A 20326-nucleotide genomic window follows, 5' to 3' on the forward strand; every position below is an offset into this window, starting at 1 on the left:
TACTGCTTTATATCCTTGTTTTGTCTACCACAACGACACACTTAGTTATATGCCGTCCACCTTTATTGGCGCAAAATCGTAAATTATTCTCGCTTATATTGTGAGAATAATATAGAAATTTTTGTTTTATACATTTAGAATCCTCGAGTCTCAATTTCGCTCGAAGTTAATCGCAATTAATCAAAAGATTTCAAACAAATTAGATACGAGATAAACACCTGATATCCACGTCGCGACAAGAGGCAATAAAGCGAAGGACATCAGCTTCCGGCCATTCTTGAACGTAATTGCGGGGCTTTAGGCTGTGATCGTCTCGGCCTGACACTGTTGGAGTACTCTCCGGGCAAATTCGCCTACCAATAAAGGCTGTGGCTCGAAGCGGCAGGAGTGTAGGTCAATGTGTGGAGCGACCTACTCATGGAATGTCGGCAAATAACCACTCAATCGATGTAGTTAAGCTGACGATCACTGAGCGCTATATGTATATTGTTTGATATTTTAAGAATTACTCTTAGTATACTAAAAATTTCTCTGTGACAAACTAAGAAAATTTTATTTCTAACATTCTAAGAATATCTACTTTTTAGTGTTCCAAGAATTGCATAGTGTTCTAAGAATTTCTTGATATTCTAAGGGCTAAAAGCATTCTATTTTCAGTAGCTTAAGAATCTAGAAAGAATTTAAAGAGACACGTACATAAAACTTCATGCATCTACTTTTAACATAAATATGTTAGCTGGCATGAACATAAAATGCGTTTCAGGCTATTTAGACATACCTACGACAAAAATGCGAGTATGTCGAAATAAAGAAAATGCGTCTTGAGAAATATATAATTCAAACTTCTATAGTGGTTTGAAATAACTCGGTTATCATTTCGTGTAATTATTTGAATTGTATAAAGATTAAATTGTTTGAATTGCGTAAAGATTAAATTTTCAATTATTTTATTATATATTTTGAATATAAAAATGCACCGTTTTAATTTATTCCATTTTATACAATTACAGTTTCGTATACCATTAATCCTCTCAGTATCCTTATATTTATATTGACATAATTCGAACAATACCTACTAACGGGAACTGTAGTCAAAAATAGAAATATTTATCTTTTTCTTGTACTTTACAGGAGAAAGAGAGAGAGAGAGAGAAGTGTCATGCTAAATTCGCAAAGATAACTATATATTCAATTTTAATTTAGTATAAAAAATGCTGCATTGATCACAATATTAGACAATAAACATCAAATCTCGGTAATCAGCCATCAACCTCATGTATCATGAAATCAGCGTTTTTGCGAGCGAGTCGAAATATATATCGTAGAAGTGCTACACGTCACAATCTCGTCGTGAGACACATAAACGACAAAGATTTTTGTCGAAAATAGCGAGGATAGAGAGAAATAGGAAGCAGAAGAAAAAATTGCGGAAACGGAGAAAAAAGCTGCGAAAATCTCTTGGAGGCAGCGAGCGTGAAATTCTTATGGGAGCTTCCGTTTCGTTCGTGGTCGGAATCTCTAAGTAGCGAAGTACGCGAAGATGTCCGCGAAGCGCAAATTTAATAGGCGGAACCTGACAGAAGACGCCCTGGTCCACGAGGATAAAACCTGATGAAAGCAAAGAACGAAGAGGGAAGAAGAGAAATCCCTGGGAGGAATTTATAAGCCAAAAAGGCACATAAATGACCGAGAGGACAATCGACATCACGTTATCGCTCTCTTCGCTTTCATTTATATGTCCTTCATTATTTTTGACGCGAAATTTATAAAAATAAATTTTCTCCACCAATGACACTCATTAGATTACTTAATGCGGTTCTATGTATGCAAGTGCACATAAATAAAAGTCTAGATAGACGCGCAAAATGAGAGAACTCTCTCTCTCTCTCTCTCTCTCTCTCTCTCTCTCTCTCTCTCTCTCTCTCTCTCTCTCTCTCTCTCTCTCGAGCAAAATCATCACGGTGGAAACATAATTTAATTACATACCACGAATCCGAAACGGCAATGGTGCGTAACAAGGTGGTTGAGTGTCAATTAGTTGCCCTATTAGTGATTTCAGTCCTTCTATCATGTTTCTTCCTCCATCTCTATCCCTTGACCCTTCTTTTTTATATCAATGCTTGAGAAAAATTAAAATTTCTGCGCGAGACAGAGAAATGCGTAGGTCATGCGTGTAATTTCTCGGAGGTCTTTCATCGCGTGACCTTCCCATTCCGAAATGATTACGAGCACAGTGCTAAGGCAAGGATTAATATGATTGCATGTCAGATAAGAATCTGGAAGAAGAGTCTCGACAATTCTTATTCAGCGTGACTGTTTCATTGTAGAATACGAAAATAATTAAATAATGGTTTCTGTCGACAATACAGTTTGTAAAAGTTAAATCTGACTGACACGGTTTATTTATTTAAAAAATTACAAATTATTTTACTTAACAAAATTGAAGAGAAAAGAAATCAAACAAAAAATTGTATTAGGTGTTGGAATTAATTCGTAGCGTTTTTTAATGAAAGAATGTTATTTATTTCACATGAGCATTAAAAAATACATTAATGAAAGTACTTCCCATCACTTGTAAAACGCTACGAATTAATTCCAACACCTAATATATTCTTATAAAAAAATATGTGTGACTATTTCTTTTCCATTTCATTATTGTTTATCTTCTATTTATAACCTAAATCTATAAATAAAACAAAAAATTCAAATTACTTTTATATTCTAAACTAAATAACAAAATAGAAACTAATTTCCCTTATAACTAAAATTACTTATTTATTATATCTGAATGTAAAATAGAATATTTTTAAAAAGGCTTGAAACAATATAATAAATTTGTATCAATAATCAAAGTAATATATTGGTTAAAAGAGCTTTAAAAAAAACATAACAAACAATATTAAATATTAAAAAGAATATACTCAAAGAAATAAAAATATTTGAAATTTCTTTATGATTGATTGTTCGTAAGATGAATTACAGTTTTAATTTTAATGCGATACATTCGAAAATAATGCTTGCATGTGATATATAGGTAACAAGAACGTGCCCTTAATAAATACTTACTCACGACTATTGATCCGTTATAATTCTAATTAAGTACGAGTCCTCTTGAAACAGATATAGCTTCTAGTGTCAAGTACGTTAGGCTTAATCTCAGCCAACACTTCCTGCGCGAACGAGATTTCGGTTGTTGGCCGATCACGATATAATGTCATTACGAGTCGCTGACTTTATAACTAATTTAACGATAACTCCTTGGCGAATGTTTACACGCCTCGTCGCTTATACATATATGTTCACGTATATAATCGCTATGTTTATAATTACGTACAGAAATTATAACTAAAATTTCATGACAAAGAAGATATTTTTTAAAACAAGATATTTTTTCTTTTCTCATTGGTCATTAAGCAAATAATTGCATGATTACATAAACAGATTCAGTATTTTAATGATTTGACGGATTTATGTATAAATAACATTCCCTCCCCCTCTCCTCTCTCTCTCTCTCTCTATCTTAATCATTTTCCTGTGATTATTTTTAGTTCTTGTTGCAAATTCAAAAAAATTATATTTTTTGTAATTTAGATGTTTTTCAATCAAATAAATTTTAAATAATGTTCTAATTATTTATTTAATTATATTAAAAACATAATTATATGATATAAGTATATCTCTCATATAGCAATAAATCTAAATCACAAAATTGCCCATCAAAAACTTCTTTATGTCCAAAAATATAAATTCATAAAAAAATCGAGATTTCAATATAAGTACCTACAAAACCGATAAAAATATTACAGTAAGGAACAATACGCTACGAAGAAAGATATTTGAGTAATTTATCTTTCATAAGATATTCTCAGTCAATATTACTTCTATCATAAAATCCTCGAAATCCTCAAGTACTTATGGTCGAGTACAAACAATACGATGGAAAAACTAGATCGTCCTTTCAATAAATAAAGATTGCCGAAGGGGTTAAAGCACCGGCACGATCATCCAGTCGGTAACGTTCGTTTCGTCGTTCCAACGTTGAATGTCGTCGACTACGGCGAAGATGAAGAGAACGCAGATATGAGGGAGAGAAAAAGACAGAGATAAAGAGGGATTTGGTAGGGGTTGGCGGCGTTGAGGGGAGAACAGGTGGGGCAGCCAGGGGTGGCGAGGGGTTTAAACGGCGGATGACGTCGGTCGGTCGTTCGGTCGAGGGCTGCAGGGGGTGGCCAGGGGGAAATCGCGCCACGCTCGTGGTGCCGATCAATACTACGCCACCACGCCTCGCCTTCGCCACCACCTACCTCTCGCGTCGCGTTGCGAGAGAGCAAAACTTGACTCTCTCTCTACGTCACGAGCCAGAGGGTGGAATCGTCGAGCCGGAGAACGCCGATCACCTTGGACTTGGACGGGTCCGAGCTTTAACCCCCCCCCCTTCTCTCTTGCAAAAATCACCCTCCTTGAAGAGGAAAAAATACAATGTGTCATGAAAAGGAAGCACGCAACCTGCGTGCCTCAATTTATCACAATATAAAAATTAATCTAAGAATGAGTTATTTTAGTAAACAACAATTTTAGATTCTTATATGTGTAAGCAAAGCGTTAAAAGAGTCAATTTAACTATATGTCACTTTAACTATGTTTCATTTTTAAATCAAGATTCTCACCTTGATTTAATCATAAATTTTTTAATGTAAATGAAATCTAAAATCTAAACTCTGTCTCTTTCTCTTTCTCTTTCTTTTTCTCGCTTAGGATTTGCTTCTTTAACAAAAAAAAAATATGAAAACATATGAAGCATATATTAGTGTGTAATCCTTTTTGTTAAAATCAAATTTACAAAAATTATTTCAACGTTATTTTAGCTACTCTAAAAATAGAAAGTTCACCCTAATTGTATAATTTATTTCTCTCAATTCTATGAGTTATTTGCATAATAGTATTACTTTCTACAAACAACTATCAATTACAAACAAATATCAATTTATGCTTTATAACTGTATCAACATATTTTAAATATTTAATAATTATCTGAAAGTATAAACCACTGAACTGTGCACAAAAAACCGATTATTCTTCAAATAAAATCGAAGTTCTTAAAATTTGCTTTGACAATTTTTGATCCATAGATGTTCACACAACTACTTAAGATAAAAAGAATCTTCTCGAAGAATGGATAGTGAGATAGAATCTTTTGAAGTCTAATGCAAAGAAGAGGACCTGATTCACCAGGCGTTTCTCCAATAAGCAAATGCTCGAACACGCGCGTGACCTCGTTCATTGGGGTCACGATACATGGATGGAAATGTGGAAAACATGAGATGGCAGCACGTTGCAATCGAGAAAAAATTTTGGCATGTTGCTCCGTATACGCATATTTTATTCAATTAAAAAATTGAGACTGAGAAATCGCAGATCGCGAAATACATTGCAAAAAAATTGATGAAAATGATTTTAAAAAATGCCACAAGTAAAATATACAACATAAATATAATCGTTAACTTCGTTGAATCTAAATTTGTTTACTAAATTATTCTCTATTTCAACAAGATTAATTTTTCATTATTAAACTTATTTATTATTAATCTACTTGATACTCGCTCTATTATATTTTGATAAGGAATAAAAATATAAGGTTTGATCATGTATGTCAACAATTATGTTTCACTGAATAATGTATAATTAATAACATTGACCAACAGTAGCCTCATTGAAAATAATCTTATTAATTCAATGGCAATATGAAACATAAATACGCCCTATGCTCTTGTTTTAATAAAATATTATTTGTTTCATTAATACTGTCATTGAATTAATAAGATTCGTTTTCAATTAAACTGCTATTGCATGATTAATGCTGTTAATATGTCGTTTTTTCATTTCTATTGCAATGCTTTAAATTAGAAAAGGACAGTCTCGCTGTAAACTTGCAATAAAGATAAAATGTATAATTAATTTGTAGTAATTTACAAGCAAAATATCAGGAACACGTATAAGCTAAAACATCGTGTTATCGTTAATCGTGACGGTAAACACGATGGACAAAACCACTAACCAGGTCAACCAACGATTGTCCGACTGCTGCTGAACATCCGTTGTTTCGCTGCCAGAACAACACACGTGCGTGCATTATCATTGAATATTTTATTAATAAAATAATAATCTCACGCATGTAGACTTCACAAGCAAATCTGCCGATATCACAATACTAGAAATTTCTCGCGCTTTTTCACGAAATTGACTATAAATTAATAATGAAACCGGATCGTCTTTTATATTATCATGTAATACGTATCTTTGTATAAAAATAAATTTTATTGAAAGTTTTAAAATACATATGCATCGATTCATAAATTATTTAATTTTCATAAAATCAATTAATGAGCTCATTAATTAAAATCAATTTTATTCTATTTATAATTAGCTCAACTCGCAACATCTATAATTGAATATAATGTTCTTGACATTATATATATTCTCTGAAAACATCTTATTAAATTGTTTCTCTTTGTCTCTCATCAATCTCTTTTTATTAATATTTTACGAAAATGTTCCATTGGATCAATGGATGAGATGTAAAGGTAAAGAAGAATCGTTCTCACTCTGTGATTAATTTCGTCTGGTTGTAGTCGGAGCAATTAACGCGTTATATTTCAATCGTATCGGAACGATTGAAACGGAAATTTCAATTGCTTGTGTACTTTATTAATTTTTTCTGAATTATCCCTCGCGACAGTCGCGAATAGTAGATCGATACTGCACCTCGCTTGGATATGCAATAGAATGAATTATTCCTTCTCAAATAAGCCGAAGCTGTACCTTCTATAAATAACGTTATTCTGCGATTCCTCCACGTGGTTCAACTATAAGATATTTAAAAACTTTTTCTCGCACAGATCGCAAACATTGATTATATGTATAAACGGACTGAGTGTACATTCTTCAAATTTCTTATCGTTGTATGCGCAACAGAATGCATAATTTAATGTATAATTAAAATTCTCTTAATTTTAAACACGTCTAAAAAGTTAAAGTCACACGTAACAAATCAAATTTCCATTATAAAACAGATTCCAAAAGAAGTATGCTTTTCAACCATTTACTTTCCATTAAAGACCTATGTTTACAAATCGAGATTAACTTCAATCTCGATTTAACTTATTTGTTTATCTTTTTCTAGTTCTAAGAACTAGAAAAAAATTAAATTCAGATTATATGTTCGTCTAATTAATAGAAATGAACATTAATCCGCGAATACACTTCAATCTTCATTATTTCTTCTATACTACACAAATCTTATATATTTATTAGAAATATTTTCACCAATTTATTACGAATTTTATGCTGTCAAAATCTTATAGTGGCAGTGCAAACAGAAAAACGAGCAGCCTGATATATCTCGCACAAAAATATTTCGTACAAGATGAGTCTCGGGGAGAGAACTGATATCGGACGGTGAAATCTCTCAGCGTGTGGAGCACAGTGGAGTAGCAAAAACTACCAATAATATCCGATAGCCAACGTAAATAAAACTCTCCCAAATAACACCACATGAGAGTGGCTAATGCAAGGAGTGTGCAGTATAACCGGGTTGAATTTATCAGTGATATCGACAAACCGTCGGGATTTACTTCGGCGATAATAGGGATCGTGTACAACCTAACGCGTTACACATCGACGTACGTCGCCGTCGCGTCGCCGTCGCGACGGATTTAGGCGCGTCGATAAATAACGTCGCCAGGTGCGCGAGCACGCCGAAAAGCTCGCTCGTTCGCGCGAATGAGTCTTCCATGTCGGCGGCCACGGACCGTAAATTAAGGTCAGAGCCAAGAGCGATATAAGCAGCAACCGCGAGAGAGAGAGAGAGAGAGAGAGAGAGAGAGAGAGATTGGAGGGGGAGATGCGAATAGATATGCAAATCATGTACACACTCGGCTGTTTACGTCTGTCGATCTACTGTCAAAGCAACACGCCGCCAATATAACGTGAACTCTTCGGCAGAGTGCGAGTTCGACTGGTAGACAAACTGCGATTGTGCAAATTTCGATAAAAAGCTTTTACTTTACTTCCTGTCTCTTAATCCGAATTAATCTAATCAAGTAATATCTGATGTTAAAAGACGTGACGATAGTATCACTTTGTGATATTACTAGTTTTAAAAAGAATCGTTAAATGAAACAAACAGAAGTGTGTCGACAGATATCGTTCATGATTGTGAACTAAACTTCAATAATACCATAGATTAAAGGACTAATTCGAGAATATTCAACATTAAAAGCTGAAGATAGCATGTGATAAATGTTTCAAGAAAAAAAGTCACACAATAATGAAATTTATCAAGATAAAAGACGATACGGGGGAGGGGGGAGGGGGAATTAGGACACTCTCTATATCGTAAATGGAGAAGATAATTTGTTTACCAATTCAATGAATTTAACGACTCTTAGTGATTAAATATTAATTTATCTTGGACTTGTATAAGAAAAAGAATAATACATACACTCTAAATCTGTAGCAATGAAAATTTTACTACTAACAAAAGTGAATAGCAAAGTCATTGCTTTAAGTATGGATTTTCACTGCTTTGAAGTTAGTCTGTCTACTCTTACATAAAGGAGTGGACTATTTCATTTGATTAATCAAAGTGGTTTGAGCATTAGTTGATAATGCATTGCAAGATGCATTGAATGTTACTGCAAGGAATGAATGCATTGCAAGATGCATTGAATGTTACTGCAAGGAGTGAATTTAGCGACATAGCGCACCGTTTGTCGCATATTTGTCGTTTGTCATGATGTCATCGTTACAGACGAGACGCATCTTGAGACACATATATATAAGACATAAATATAAGAGAATAAAATAATTAAAAATAAAATAATAATAATTAAAAATAAGGTTAATAGATTAACAGATTGATAGCATGCTCTGTTTAAAATCTGTCTCCGGCTTTGTTATCTGGATTTGAAATGACATTATTCTATCATTATTTTAACCTCCAAATTCATTTCTTCTTGGAGTAAATTTTTCACTCTAATTATCGAATGGATTTTCCATTCCCATCTTGCAGTAAAATTCACAGTAATATTGGCGCAATCACTAATGCCTGTATTGAAATTTCAATTTAATGTAATGAATTTTCATTTCAGACTTAGAGTGTATATAAACTTATATCATTAATCAATTTTTATATACATCAAGAAAAATATCTGACAAATCTGGAATAATCATTTATTTTGTTGATATGTAACTTACAAAAATCTTCTTACTTTTTAATTAAAAAAATGTTCTATTCAAAACTTAGAATAATTTTTAGAATAATTCATGCACATTCATCAACAAAATAAGTGATTATTCGTACTAATCATTTCTTTCAGTCTAAGTACTTTTATATACATGGAAAAAACGATTTTGATGAAGTATCTAAAAATTTAGTTACATAGATACAAAACTGAAAACAAGTTTGTTGAATCATTAAAACAATTATTTATAAACGTTGATAAAGCAATGCTGCAAGAAGTTTTAATATTCCGGCAACCAGTTTGAGCGTCCTACATAATTATTTGATCCAACAAAATTATTTTCGGACTTGTATCTATGTAAATTTTTAAATAAACTTCAGCAAAACCGTTCTTTTCTTGTAGTATATTTTTACGCGATTGACATTACTTCCTTTCAGTCTATTAATCTTGCATCCAGACAAAACAATCTACAAGAAAGATAATGTATTTCAACGTACGTATATATATATATATATATATATATATATATATATATATATATATATATATATATACTTTGCAACAATATGCTCACATTTTAAATGCAATTACATTGCAGTTTCCCTTTAACACTTGGAATCCGGTTTGCGTGAAACTTTAATCCGCGTCAGACTCTTTAATATGGATTTAGCAATTAAAAATATTTACCGTGAGATAATCCCAAGGTTTCATCTTAATAATTAACAATAAATCGAAAAACAATGTAGCAATATTCCTTTAATCGGTTTAACAATAATGGTAAATGTAGCGTAACTAACAATTATAATCGCAACGATGAGACTAATTTTCTGAAACTAGATAACAACGTCATATAACAGAGCGATAATAATTATTGATGGTAATGACAATGATGACGGTAATTAAATAGCAGCGGATAAATAATATCAGTTAATAATCGCGCTATTATTTCAAAGTTCACAATCTGGATTCTTTTGCCGAACTCCCAGTAAGTGCCTCGACGTAATGATCATAAATGACACGATGACGATGTCGTCGACGATGGAAAAGATTGGCCCAGTAACGCGCATATTGCGGCCATACATTTCAAAATGATACACAGAAAAAACGGTTTTGTTAAAGTATCTAAAAATTTAGCTATATATGGCTTCAAAAATAATTTCATGATGAATTATCAAAATAATTTAACCACAAGCTTGAGCCTTTTGAACTATATAATTATCAAAATAATTATATATACTCAAACTTGTTAGATTATCAAAAGTTTTTACAGCATTGTTCATTATTCTTAAGATTCCTACTAATTATTTTGAAGACCCAACAATTATGCAAAAATTTCGAGCTAGATAAACAATGCTGTAAGTTTTGGCATTCTAGCAATAAATTAAACGTCCCACATAATTATTTTTATGATCGAACAAAATTATCAGATCTATAGTTAGGCTAAATTTTTAGATATTTTTGAGTTCCTTTCTACGTTTTTTCCATTTACACGTTGCCAAGGATTTTCCATGAACGACACAGCAGTTGGCCGACACCTTTTTGAAGATTTCAAAGAACGCGAACAGACCTTTGGTCTGCCGTGTTATTGGCCTAACCTGTGCAATATACAATCCGGGAACTCTCCCTGGAACAGTCGCTGCTCCGAGAACTCCACTCCTCCAGCGAAGCTGTTTTGGAGCAGGATGTTCTCAGGATGGAGAAAAAGCTTGTCCCCATTAAAAAAGAAAAGGGAGAAACGGTGTGAATACTCACATATACCGATATATGTTAATGTATGATAAAAAGCGCGCGGTGCGAAATGTATTGTGGGTGGAAATGTAATGTCAAGAACGCGTAAAAAGCAGGAACGACGACGATGAACCGGCGGCGAAAGATAAGACGACGCGACGCTTCTTTCCCGGTGCTCTCTTCGTCTAACCGAATTAGAGGTTAACCTGTCACTCGATAGCGAATCGATTTTTCGGCGAGCGGGAGAGGCGGAGACGGACCGTATTCGACCGCGCGGCAGCAATATTATGTAATTTCTGGCACTCACCTGAGTTCGCAGAGCCGTGCGGACGTTCCGCGGTGTTCCGCGGGTGACTGGTGCGGCTCCCGATGCGGGCGTCCCGTCCGTCTGTCCGTAGAAGACGGAGATAGCGGAGGTGGAGAACGGTGATTACAGAGAGAGAGAAAGAGAGCGAGGGAGAGACGTGCGGGAGAAGCGACGAGGTCACATACACACGTACGCACGCCGTGGCAGCCGCCGACGAGATTCGGTGACGACGGTGGAGGCGGCGGTGGCTGTACACTCCGCGTTTCGCGTAAGATAAGAAAGAGAGAGAGAGAGATAGAGAAAAACGTGAGAGAAAAAGAGAGAGAGAGAAAGAGAAAGGGAGAGACAACGTCAAACTTTATCACGAGAGCAGCATGACGCGCGACGGGGTTGCAAGCATCGTGCAACAACGACGGGTGAGAGAAATGACAACGGGGACGGAAATGGGGATGGGGACGACGACGAGGATGGCGACAGGGACGACGACGACGACGACGACGACGACAACGGGTACACACGCGCGACACCACCGACACTCGATGACGTCATACCACCGGCGGCAACATGGAGCCCACCGACATACGTACACGCGAACACGAGCACCACGACGCGAATCACGCACAATGATCACGACGGTAGTCCACCGTTCGCTATTAGCCGGAGGAACCGTGCCCGTGCGCCGCCTAACCTCAAAAACGTTTGCGCCGGAGTAACCGTGAAAGAGAGTGTGAGAGAGCGTATACAGTGCCAGCCGCGGCAGCGGACGCACCCCGTGCGCAGCGGCGACGAGACACGGACCCGAACTGAAACGAAGTCCCGGCCGAGCCGCGCCGAATCGACCCGAACGCCGCTGAACGCCGCGCGCTTCCGTTGCCTTGCCCGAACTCCGAACCGAAGTGGCCTGAAGTTGCCTCAAAGTGGCCGAACGTCCACCCCCGCCGCCTGTTCGCGCGCGTTCGGCTGTTTTCGTTTCGGCCGGCGTACACTCGGCTAACTGCGGAGTAGTGCGACTGTGGAGTGCGGAGAATCATTCCGGCGGCGTGTATGATGCGATGTGGACGTGATTGCGTGTAGCGATCGATCGTGCGGTGTCATTCTAACCTCTTCGCAGGAGCGTACGACCGAATTGTCGACCGAAAGTCTCGTTTAGTTGCTCTATCGTATGTAAACGATAATTTCTCGATCGCGACGCGAAGTTTTGAACGGATGCATTTTTCACACGATCTCGTTTAATCATGATTAACTTCACTCGTGACTAACTTCATTCGTTCACTTCGAGTGAGACGATTTGAAAGTGAATCTTTTGCCCGGTATCATCACGAGTTCCCGACGATCGTTCGTATGTACTCGGTCTCTCGTCGACATTAGGAAAGATTAAACGCCGCTTACACGATTAGGTATGGGAAATGATATGCGAAAATTTGATTCTACGAATGACGAAGTAACTTTGATGCTCTTTGAATATAGATCGGAGTGCGCGAACTCCAAGGTCATCGTGATTTTTTTAGTCGTACTTGGTGCTCTTGCGAGTTTTACATAGTCATTAGTCGATTTATTCAGTAACTTATCTCAGGTAGAACACAAAATCGTAATAAAATCTAGATAATGTCAAGTTGAATTATGTCATTTTAGGAGAAAATCTAATGGACATCATTATTCAATACAAAATTTTAACAAAGACTTGAATGGACCAGATAAATTATGATGAACGATATATTTATGATAATTTATTTGGTCCATGCAAGTCCTTGTTAGAACTTTGTATTGAATGTATAACATATTCAACAGTTAATTTAACATTATGTTATTTTTATATTTTATTAAATAATTAAATTGATATTCAACATTTATTATGTGTCAAAATAATTTATGAATAAGTGAACAGTAATATAAAATAACAAAAATAAAAACGTCGTGTTTTAAAACGTAAATTCAAAAATGAATGAATAAATACGTGTTAATTCAACATATAAATTTTAATTTTACTGAAAAAATGTGTTTCCACAGTTTGCTTACAAATTGGATTAGTTTTGCATTTTTTACATTAATTTTTTTACATAATATTTGTGTTACTTTCTAACATATTCATCTTATTAATTTAATACAAAAATTTGAATGGATCGTTTGAGTAACGTGAAATATATTTAATATGTGAAGTATATTCAGTTTAACACAAATTTTCCAACTTTTATGACCAATTTCTTCACTTCCAGATAAATTGCGGATAACCTTATCCAGGAGATATCTCCATTGTATTCTGGGAGATAACTCTTGGATAAAATTATCTAGAGGTGAAGAAGTATGTTTTTGACGATGATATAGTAATTATTTTTTAATGATTTTTAGGTGATACTTCAATTATAAATAAATAATTTAATGATTTTTAATTAAAGCATCACTTAAAAATCATTGTCATGTCAAGAATTCATCACAAAATTATCGTCAAAAGTGTATCGAGTAACATTATAATTTTTCTTAAATTACTTCTATTTGATATCATCTATGTTTTAGATTCTTTTATATGAAAAGTATATATCGCAAAATACATATATTTAAAAAAAAATTAAATTTCGTGGCATGTATTTTCCAATTCAAAATATATTTTTTTACGTTTACATTAAATTATCACATAAAAATAAAATTTTTTCAGAGTTCCTGCAGCCGATCAAGATGACGCCGTCACTTTACGTCTCGCGAATAAATCAGATTGATGCTGCTCAATTGGACGGTGAAATTTATAAGATGCTGAGGAATCAAACCAAAGAGATCGCTAAATACTGCACACCCGGTAAAATCGACAAATGGCAAGCGGAAGTGGATGCCGTTCTGAAGTTTCTCATCTGGAAATTCTCGTTGCAACGAGGTTCTTCCACATTCGGCCAGCGGCTTCTCAATCTGCACTACGCCAACATCAATCAAAGGAAAGCTATACTCTACTTAATCCTAAACGTCGTACCTCAGTACTTAAAAGACAAATTGGCCTACGAGAACTTGTCCGAACGTGGCGCGTTTGCCCGAGCGCTAAAGTCGTTCGTCGACTGGATGACGAACGCGATCAATCTCTTGGAGCTCGTCAATCTACTCCTCTTTCTCCATCGGGGTGTAAAACCACGCGTGATAGAGCTTCTGCTTGATCTGTCCAGTCAGTCGATAACGACACATCGACCCAGAATCATCGGTTACTCGTACATGACGAGAGAATTGCTTTGGCATGGTCTGATGGAGCTCTTCACGATTGGTATACCCATGGTAAACCTTTACTACCTAAAACACGTAGTGATGAGGCTGTGGCGACGACCGAAACCGTCGATTGAGTTGTTGCCGGTGATGAATGCCACCACCAAGTGCGCCTACTGCTACGAAGACCCGATTCTGCCATCGCATGCCGGCTGCGAACACTTGTTCTGTTATTACTGCCTGCAAGCACACTTTACCGCAATGAGCGCGTTCCAATGTCCCAGGTGCAACACAGAGCTCCATGCCGAAGACATGAAAAGATATACAATCGCGAGCGCGCCTTGGAGCGACGATGAGGAATCGGACGATAGCTTTGAAAGAGTGGACGATGGATAACACGAACGTATGTATATTTCCAGTTTTATCAAAGTTAAAAGTGACTCGATGCTCGAAGTGATGTTATTGTGATAAACGAGTTATGTGTCTGAACTTTCAGTCTTAAGTACTATTTTTACAAGTGAAAATGATTTTTATTATTATGTGATAACCTGTTGATTTTTTTCCACAAAGAGAAAGATTTCCTGCAACGACCAAAGTAATTAAATAAAACAATAGTGATTCGTTGCAACACACAGCGAATAGAATAAGTACAAAGATAATTTTATTATATATCGAAGTTAATTAAATCTTCTTAACAAATAATTTTATTATTATGTTGGAGTTAATTATAAATCTCCTAAAAATAAATAATTTAATTATTATATTGGAATTAATTAAATCTCATTGAAACATATAATAAAATATAAATAGAAAAAGATTCGCCTCTGATCGCCACAATCGATTTATCGCGAAGGGGTATATATGTGTGATATTAATATTTAGTTTTTATTAAAAGTAGCAATATACAAAATCTTCTTTATTCCTCATTTCAATACAACAAATCCCAATTTCGGGCGACTTCGACATTCTCGTTTTTTTCTTTTTCCGAAACAAACATTAATAGATCAATACATCCTTCCTTGATTCTTATATCAAAATTAGATTAGATTATATCATATAAAAATATTATGCTGCGCTGTATATTATAAAACGCTTCATCTGCCGCCACGCAGGTCGATGGACCGATTGTTTACATGCAATAATGACACATTCATCGATTAATTAATTTATCATTAAGCTGCTGCACCTGCGCTCGATGGGCGGGCACGTCCCCGGATTTATTACACAAGAAATAATATTATAAACACTATAGCACAGAAAGAAAAAAAAAACGCGAAACACATACACATAAATTAACACTTTCCATTCGCCTCTCCTACGACACTACAAATTCATTTGAATCCGAACTCTCATCATTTTTCCTTGGAATGTATAATTTATAGTACAATTATATATAGCGCGGTTTCTTTTTCACCGTTTTGTAAGAAATCCCTTCTCGAAAGATTGAGCTGTTATTTCCTGAGGTATCCGCGCGTTTACACATTTGCGCCTCACTCTAACATTAATCTTACTAATCGCGACGGAAACGGAGTTCACCCGAAAAATAATAAGGTGCGTGAGAAGCGCGACGCATTTAAATTACAATTGCTATTTTGCATTCTATTTGTCCATCTTCCGGCTTTTCCACATTGTGTGTGCATCGCGCGCACATTCTTTTTAAAATTAATTTAAATTTCGAACTTGGAAACATCTACTTTATTCTTAAAGTTGCCGCTATTTATCGTTTCTATGTTCTTTCCTCGGACGAACTCCTCGATTATTTTCCGTATTCCTTAGTGACAATCCTAAAGTATCCTAAGAGAGTGTCTCTTCTGTACCGAGAGGTTTGCGATTTTACGTCGGCATCGCTAAAGCGAAAAAACATAATTTCCTGATATTTTGAGTGTGAAAGAGAGAACACAATAGTGCGACGTATTTATACTTATTGATACATGATGGAAACGATTTGCGCATTTGCCATTATAGCTACTGAATTAAAATGATATCACGTCTTAGACAAGGTTTCACTTTTTTTCATCTTTTTAAAGACTTGAGGAAATTAATAAAGCTGAGAAAAAATTCAATCGATATTATAATCAGTTGGAATAAAACTAGATCTAATTTCAACAAATTTAATTAACTGACTTAATTTTAATTTGAGATATAGAATGGAATTAAATGAGATGTAGCATTTAAATTTAAATTTTCGCAACTTGAGATTAATTTTCTGAAATTTTTAAAAAATGGATTAGATCGCTAAACCCTCTAATAGAAGAATACCTTCAAATTTTATAAGTAATCGCAAATTTATCGTTAAGACGAAAAAAAATCGTTATGCAACGATACGATCTGTGGACTATAAATTTTTTCGAGATTCTTCTCAGAAGTCTTATTTTTTTCTTTTTTTTTAAATCCATCTATCATTTTTCACGGAAATTTAAAAATCAAGAAAATTAAAGTCACTAAAGACATTGAAAACTAAAATGGATTAATCTATAATTTGCATAAGATTCTTAAATACTGAGTCGTATTTGAAGTTAATCCTACAAATTATGAGCTTAATCCATTTTAACGATTTATATAAATCGTTTTAAACTATCTAAAGCTGAATAAGTTAGATAGAAAAGAATGAGTCCACAGTTTGCTATAATATTAATGGTTCGTAGTATTTTCTCTGCTTCATTTCTGACGCAGTTAGAAAATATACCTGCGATACGCAATTTCGAAGATTTACGGCGCATTCTCGTAAACGCAACGGACTCCAAGTCGCGTAAGTTTCGCAAGCGAGGTCGAGCGCAATTGATTATACGCAATGCCTGATTTTAGGCTGATCTTATTTTCGTTTTTCTTTTCTTTTTCAAGAGAAAAGGAGAGAGAAGTATGTCATGTTATTTGCTGAATGCAAAAAATGTCAAGTGAATAGGGACTAGAGAAAAGTGATAGTGGAAAACTGATTTTACAGTTTGAAGGTGTATATATATCTTCTCTCTTCCCGACGTAAATCGATTCTCGTTAACCGAAACGCTCGAGAACGCTAATTAGAAACTCTATGTTTGTCGTCGTTGTCATCGTTCTTCTCCTCGCATGCGTATTTCCCTCTCTTTTAAACGCTAATTTCCGCGACTATACCTATATTACCCGTATACGCTAAACCTTGCACGGGATCAGTGCGTATTTCACGTAGGAACATTGACAGATTTCTTCTCAGGACTAGGCAAAGAAACCGTCGATTATTGATCGGCAAAGGAATATAACGATCTTGCCGTATAGTATGCAGGGTGTTTCCATCTCGAATTCCGTGGTCGCATATTTTCGAAAATCAATATAAATATTGATATATACATTGGAAAAAATTGAAACATATTTTCTCGAAATCATAACGCTGTTTTTCTAAATTTTTGTTATTTTCAAAGTAAATTTGACTTTTTGATTAAACTTGTTTTTCTTCATACTTTACTCTTTTTTAAGTTCCTGGATTACGAGATACCCTGTGTAAGAGACGAAGTGCCAACGATTTTCGAACAAATGCTTTTTGAACGCGAAGATGTTTATGCTGCTTCGTTGATATATTCACGATTATACGTACGTGTAGATTTTATCCGCAGCGACAATGGATATATTACATATGATATGCGGTCAGTCGTGCACACTTCATGCTTACATTTGTTTATTTTCCTTGGCAAATATCGTTTTGAAACTCTGCTAATCAGAATTGTTTCTGTGGATAACGATCATCGCTATCACAAAAAAAAATATCTTTTGCCTCTTTTGGAAACGTAGTCTCTAGAGAGGCATAATTGCAGGCACAATTAGATTAAAGAGATATGCAGCATTTAGACAACATAAAAACTTAAAGAACTTTGTAGAAATTCATACTCAAATAAGTCCTAATTTTTTCGAATGAAAAAATTTCATCTTATCTTTAAAGTCTTTTAAATTTTTCTGAAGTTAAGATTATGTTAATTGTCGTTATCAATGAGATTTAATATGAATGAAATTCTTTAAAAATTAACGCCGTCACTAATATAATAATAATTATATTGATGCTGTCTTAACAAAATACAGCATTTCATAATTTTTAATGAAATGTTGTTTAGGATTCTGTTACTAAAAATTTTAGACTTTTTCTGCTAAAGTAATTAACTTTATACACTTTACACACAAGATTTCTATAGATATTGGAACTAAAGTTCAAGAGTTATTCTTTTAAACAGTAAAATATTGTCAAAATCTATAGATCTATAGACTATTATTATGTGTATCATTTTATATAGTTAATCAGTTTCGCGGCATATCATCTTCATCTAATTGTTTTTGCAATTGTTATCGTACAACCCATATGACGATCCGATAACATGATCGTCCTGAAAAATCTTGGGAACTTTCTGTTTTAGATCATCGTTATTATTACTATTGAGCGAAAAAAATAAAATGGACAATAGAACTAGATTTGCGAAATATAAGAATATTTCGCAAATACATGGATATAATATTGAATTGCTTGGTTGAATTGTCCGTTTTTTATTTTCATTAACTTATTCCTCCTCTTAATGTTCCGATCTATCTCGCGAGCGCACAAATAATTTACGCTTAAAAAGATTTCGCAAAAGACTTAGTCAAGAACTCTTCGCAGTAAAATCTTTCGTTAGGCATGTTCGATCCACTTGATCGCGCGATTCGGCCCTCTTTATTTTCATTCTTTACACAAAAATCTGACGAAATCTTCTCGGGACTAACGATTGTGGATTTATATGAACGCGCGATTCAAGGATTTCACAAGAGAACCGATTTTCTTTCCTCTAGAAAATAAGTAATAATCGTATTCTTCGATTTTAATTCTCGATATGTATAATACGTTACATTGATATTTGAATAATAATGCGCGTAACTCAAGAACTAATTTACCTAACGCTTTCATTCCTTTGTTCCAAAAAAAAATTAACAAAAATAACGTTTAAAAATTCGAATAAATTATTACCGAGAACGAAATATATCTATGTCTATAAAACAATCGTTTTGCGAAATCGACTGCGACCAACGGAGCTCTCTGCGTGCGAGGAAGAATCGGAAGAATCTAAACTTGGCAATATATCGTTTTTAAATGCGTAGACTCTATATAAATCATATTTGCATATGTCGTCCAAATTATCACAATCGTATTTTTATGTCATAAATAAATCTTAGAAAAAAATTGCATTATATTAAAATAATACTTTTATATTTGAATATCATTTTGTAAATTTATGAATATTTTATATATAGCTTTTACATATATATATATATATAATTTTTTTATATTTTTCGCTATAATACAATTTCAAATTCGTTTCTTTGACTCTGCCAAGTTTAGAATTAATTTAACAAAGATCCTATTTTATAATTCACACGACGATCGTCGTCGTGAATTATAATTTGATATTGATACTCGACTGGCTCCTCAAAAAGTATCGGTTACGCGGAGAGTACATGGAATATTTGCGCTATTCGTTTTACACCGTTCTGTCTTCAACACATGCTTTGTACGAAAAGTTCTTGCGGTCTATTGTTTGACGTGCGTCCAGCGTCTTTCGCGAAATAATTAATAAATACTTTGCAACTTATACTTACTTTGTAAAACTCGAGATCGCAACCTCACGCAAAATCTACCGCAACTGCATTTAGTTGTCGCGCGACGTTGAATCATTGATTATCATCGAATTGCTTAAGATCGATTAAGAATTAAGAAATAATTTCAATTAAGAATACAGTTTTGGTCGACCCGCGGTTGCATTCGAGCTTAGTCTGAATTAAATATATGTAAATTTTTGCTAGGACGAAAGGCCGCTGAACACACGGGACATCCCTCGCCCATCGCATTTTATTTTATAAATTTCTAATAGCTGATGTGAACTCC

The 20326-nt window shown here is 34.6% G+C and overlaps 2 protein-coding genes across 3 annotated transcripts in view; one reads left to right on the forward strand and one right to left on the reverse strand.

Annotated features, from left to right (window-relative positions):
* Positions 1 to 11944, reverse strand: part of bsk (mitogen-activated protein kinase dJNK) — a 167388-nt gene extending 155444 nt beyond the window's left edge. For both annotated transcript variants that reach the window (XM_087409455.1, XM_087409454.1), the window contains exon 1: positions 11278 to 11944. The gene's annotated coding sequence lies outside the window, so the exon portion shown is untranslated. The remainder of the gene's footprint in view (positions 1 to 11277) is intronic.
* A 169-nt stretch (positions 11945 to 12113) lies between these two features.
* Pex2 (peroxisomal biogenesis factor 2) lies at positions 12114 to 15156 on the forward strand. The gene is made up of 2 exons (XM_011060709.2): positions 12114 to 12674; positions 13928 to 15156. Exon 2 carries the CDS (start codon positions 13948 to 13950, stop codon positions 14848 to 14850), a length of 903 nt encoding a protein of 300 aa, XP_011059011.1. The 5' UTR covers positions 12114 to 12674; positions 13928 to 13947; the 3' UTR covers positions 14851 to 15156.
* Positions 15157 to 20326: the final 5170 nt, after the last annotated feature.

The sequence above is a fragment of the Acromyrmex echinatior genome, chromosome 9 (assembly GCF_024713525.1).
Source record: "Acromyrmex echinatior isolate Ae372 chromosome 9, ASM2471352v2, whole genome shotgun sequence".
Classification (NCBI taxonomy): domain Eukaryota; kingdom Metazoa; phylum Arthropoda; class Insecta; order Hymenoptera; family Formicidae; genus Acromyrmex; species Acromyrmex echinatior.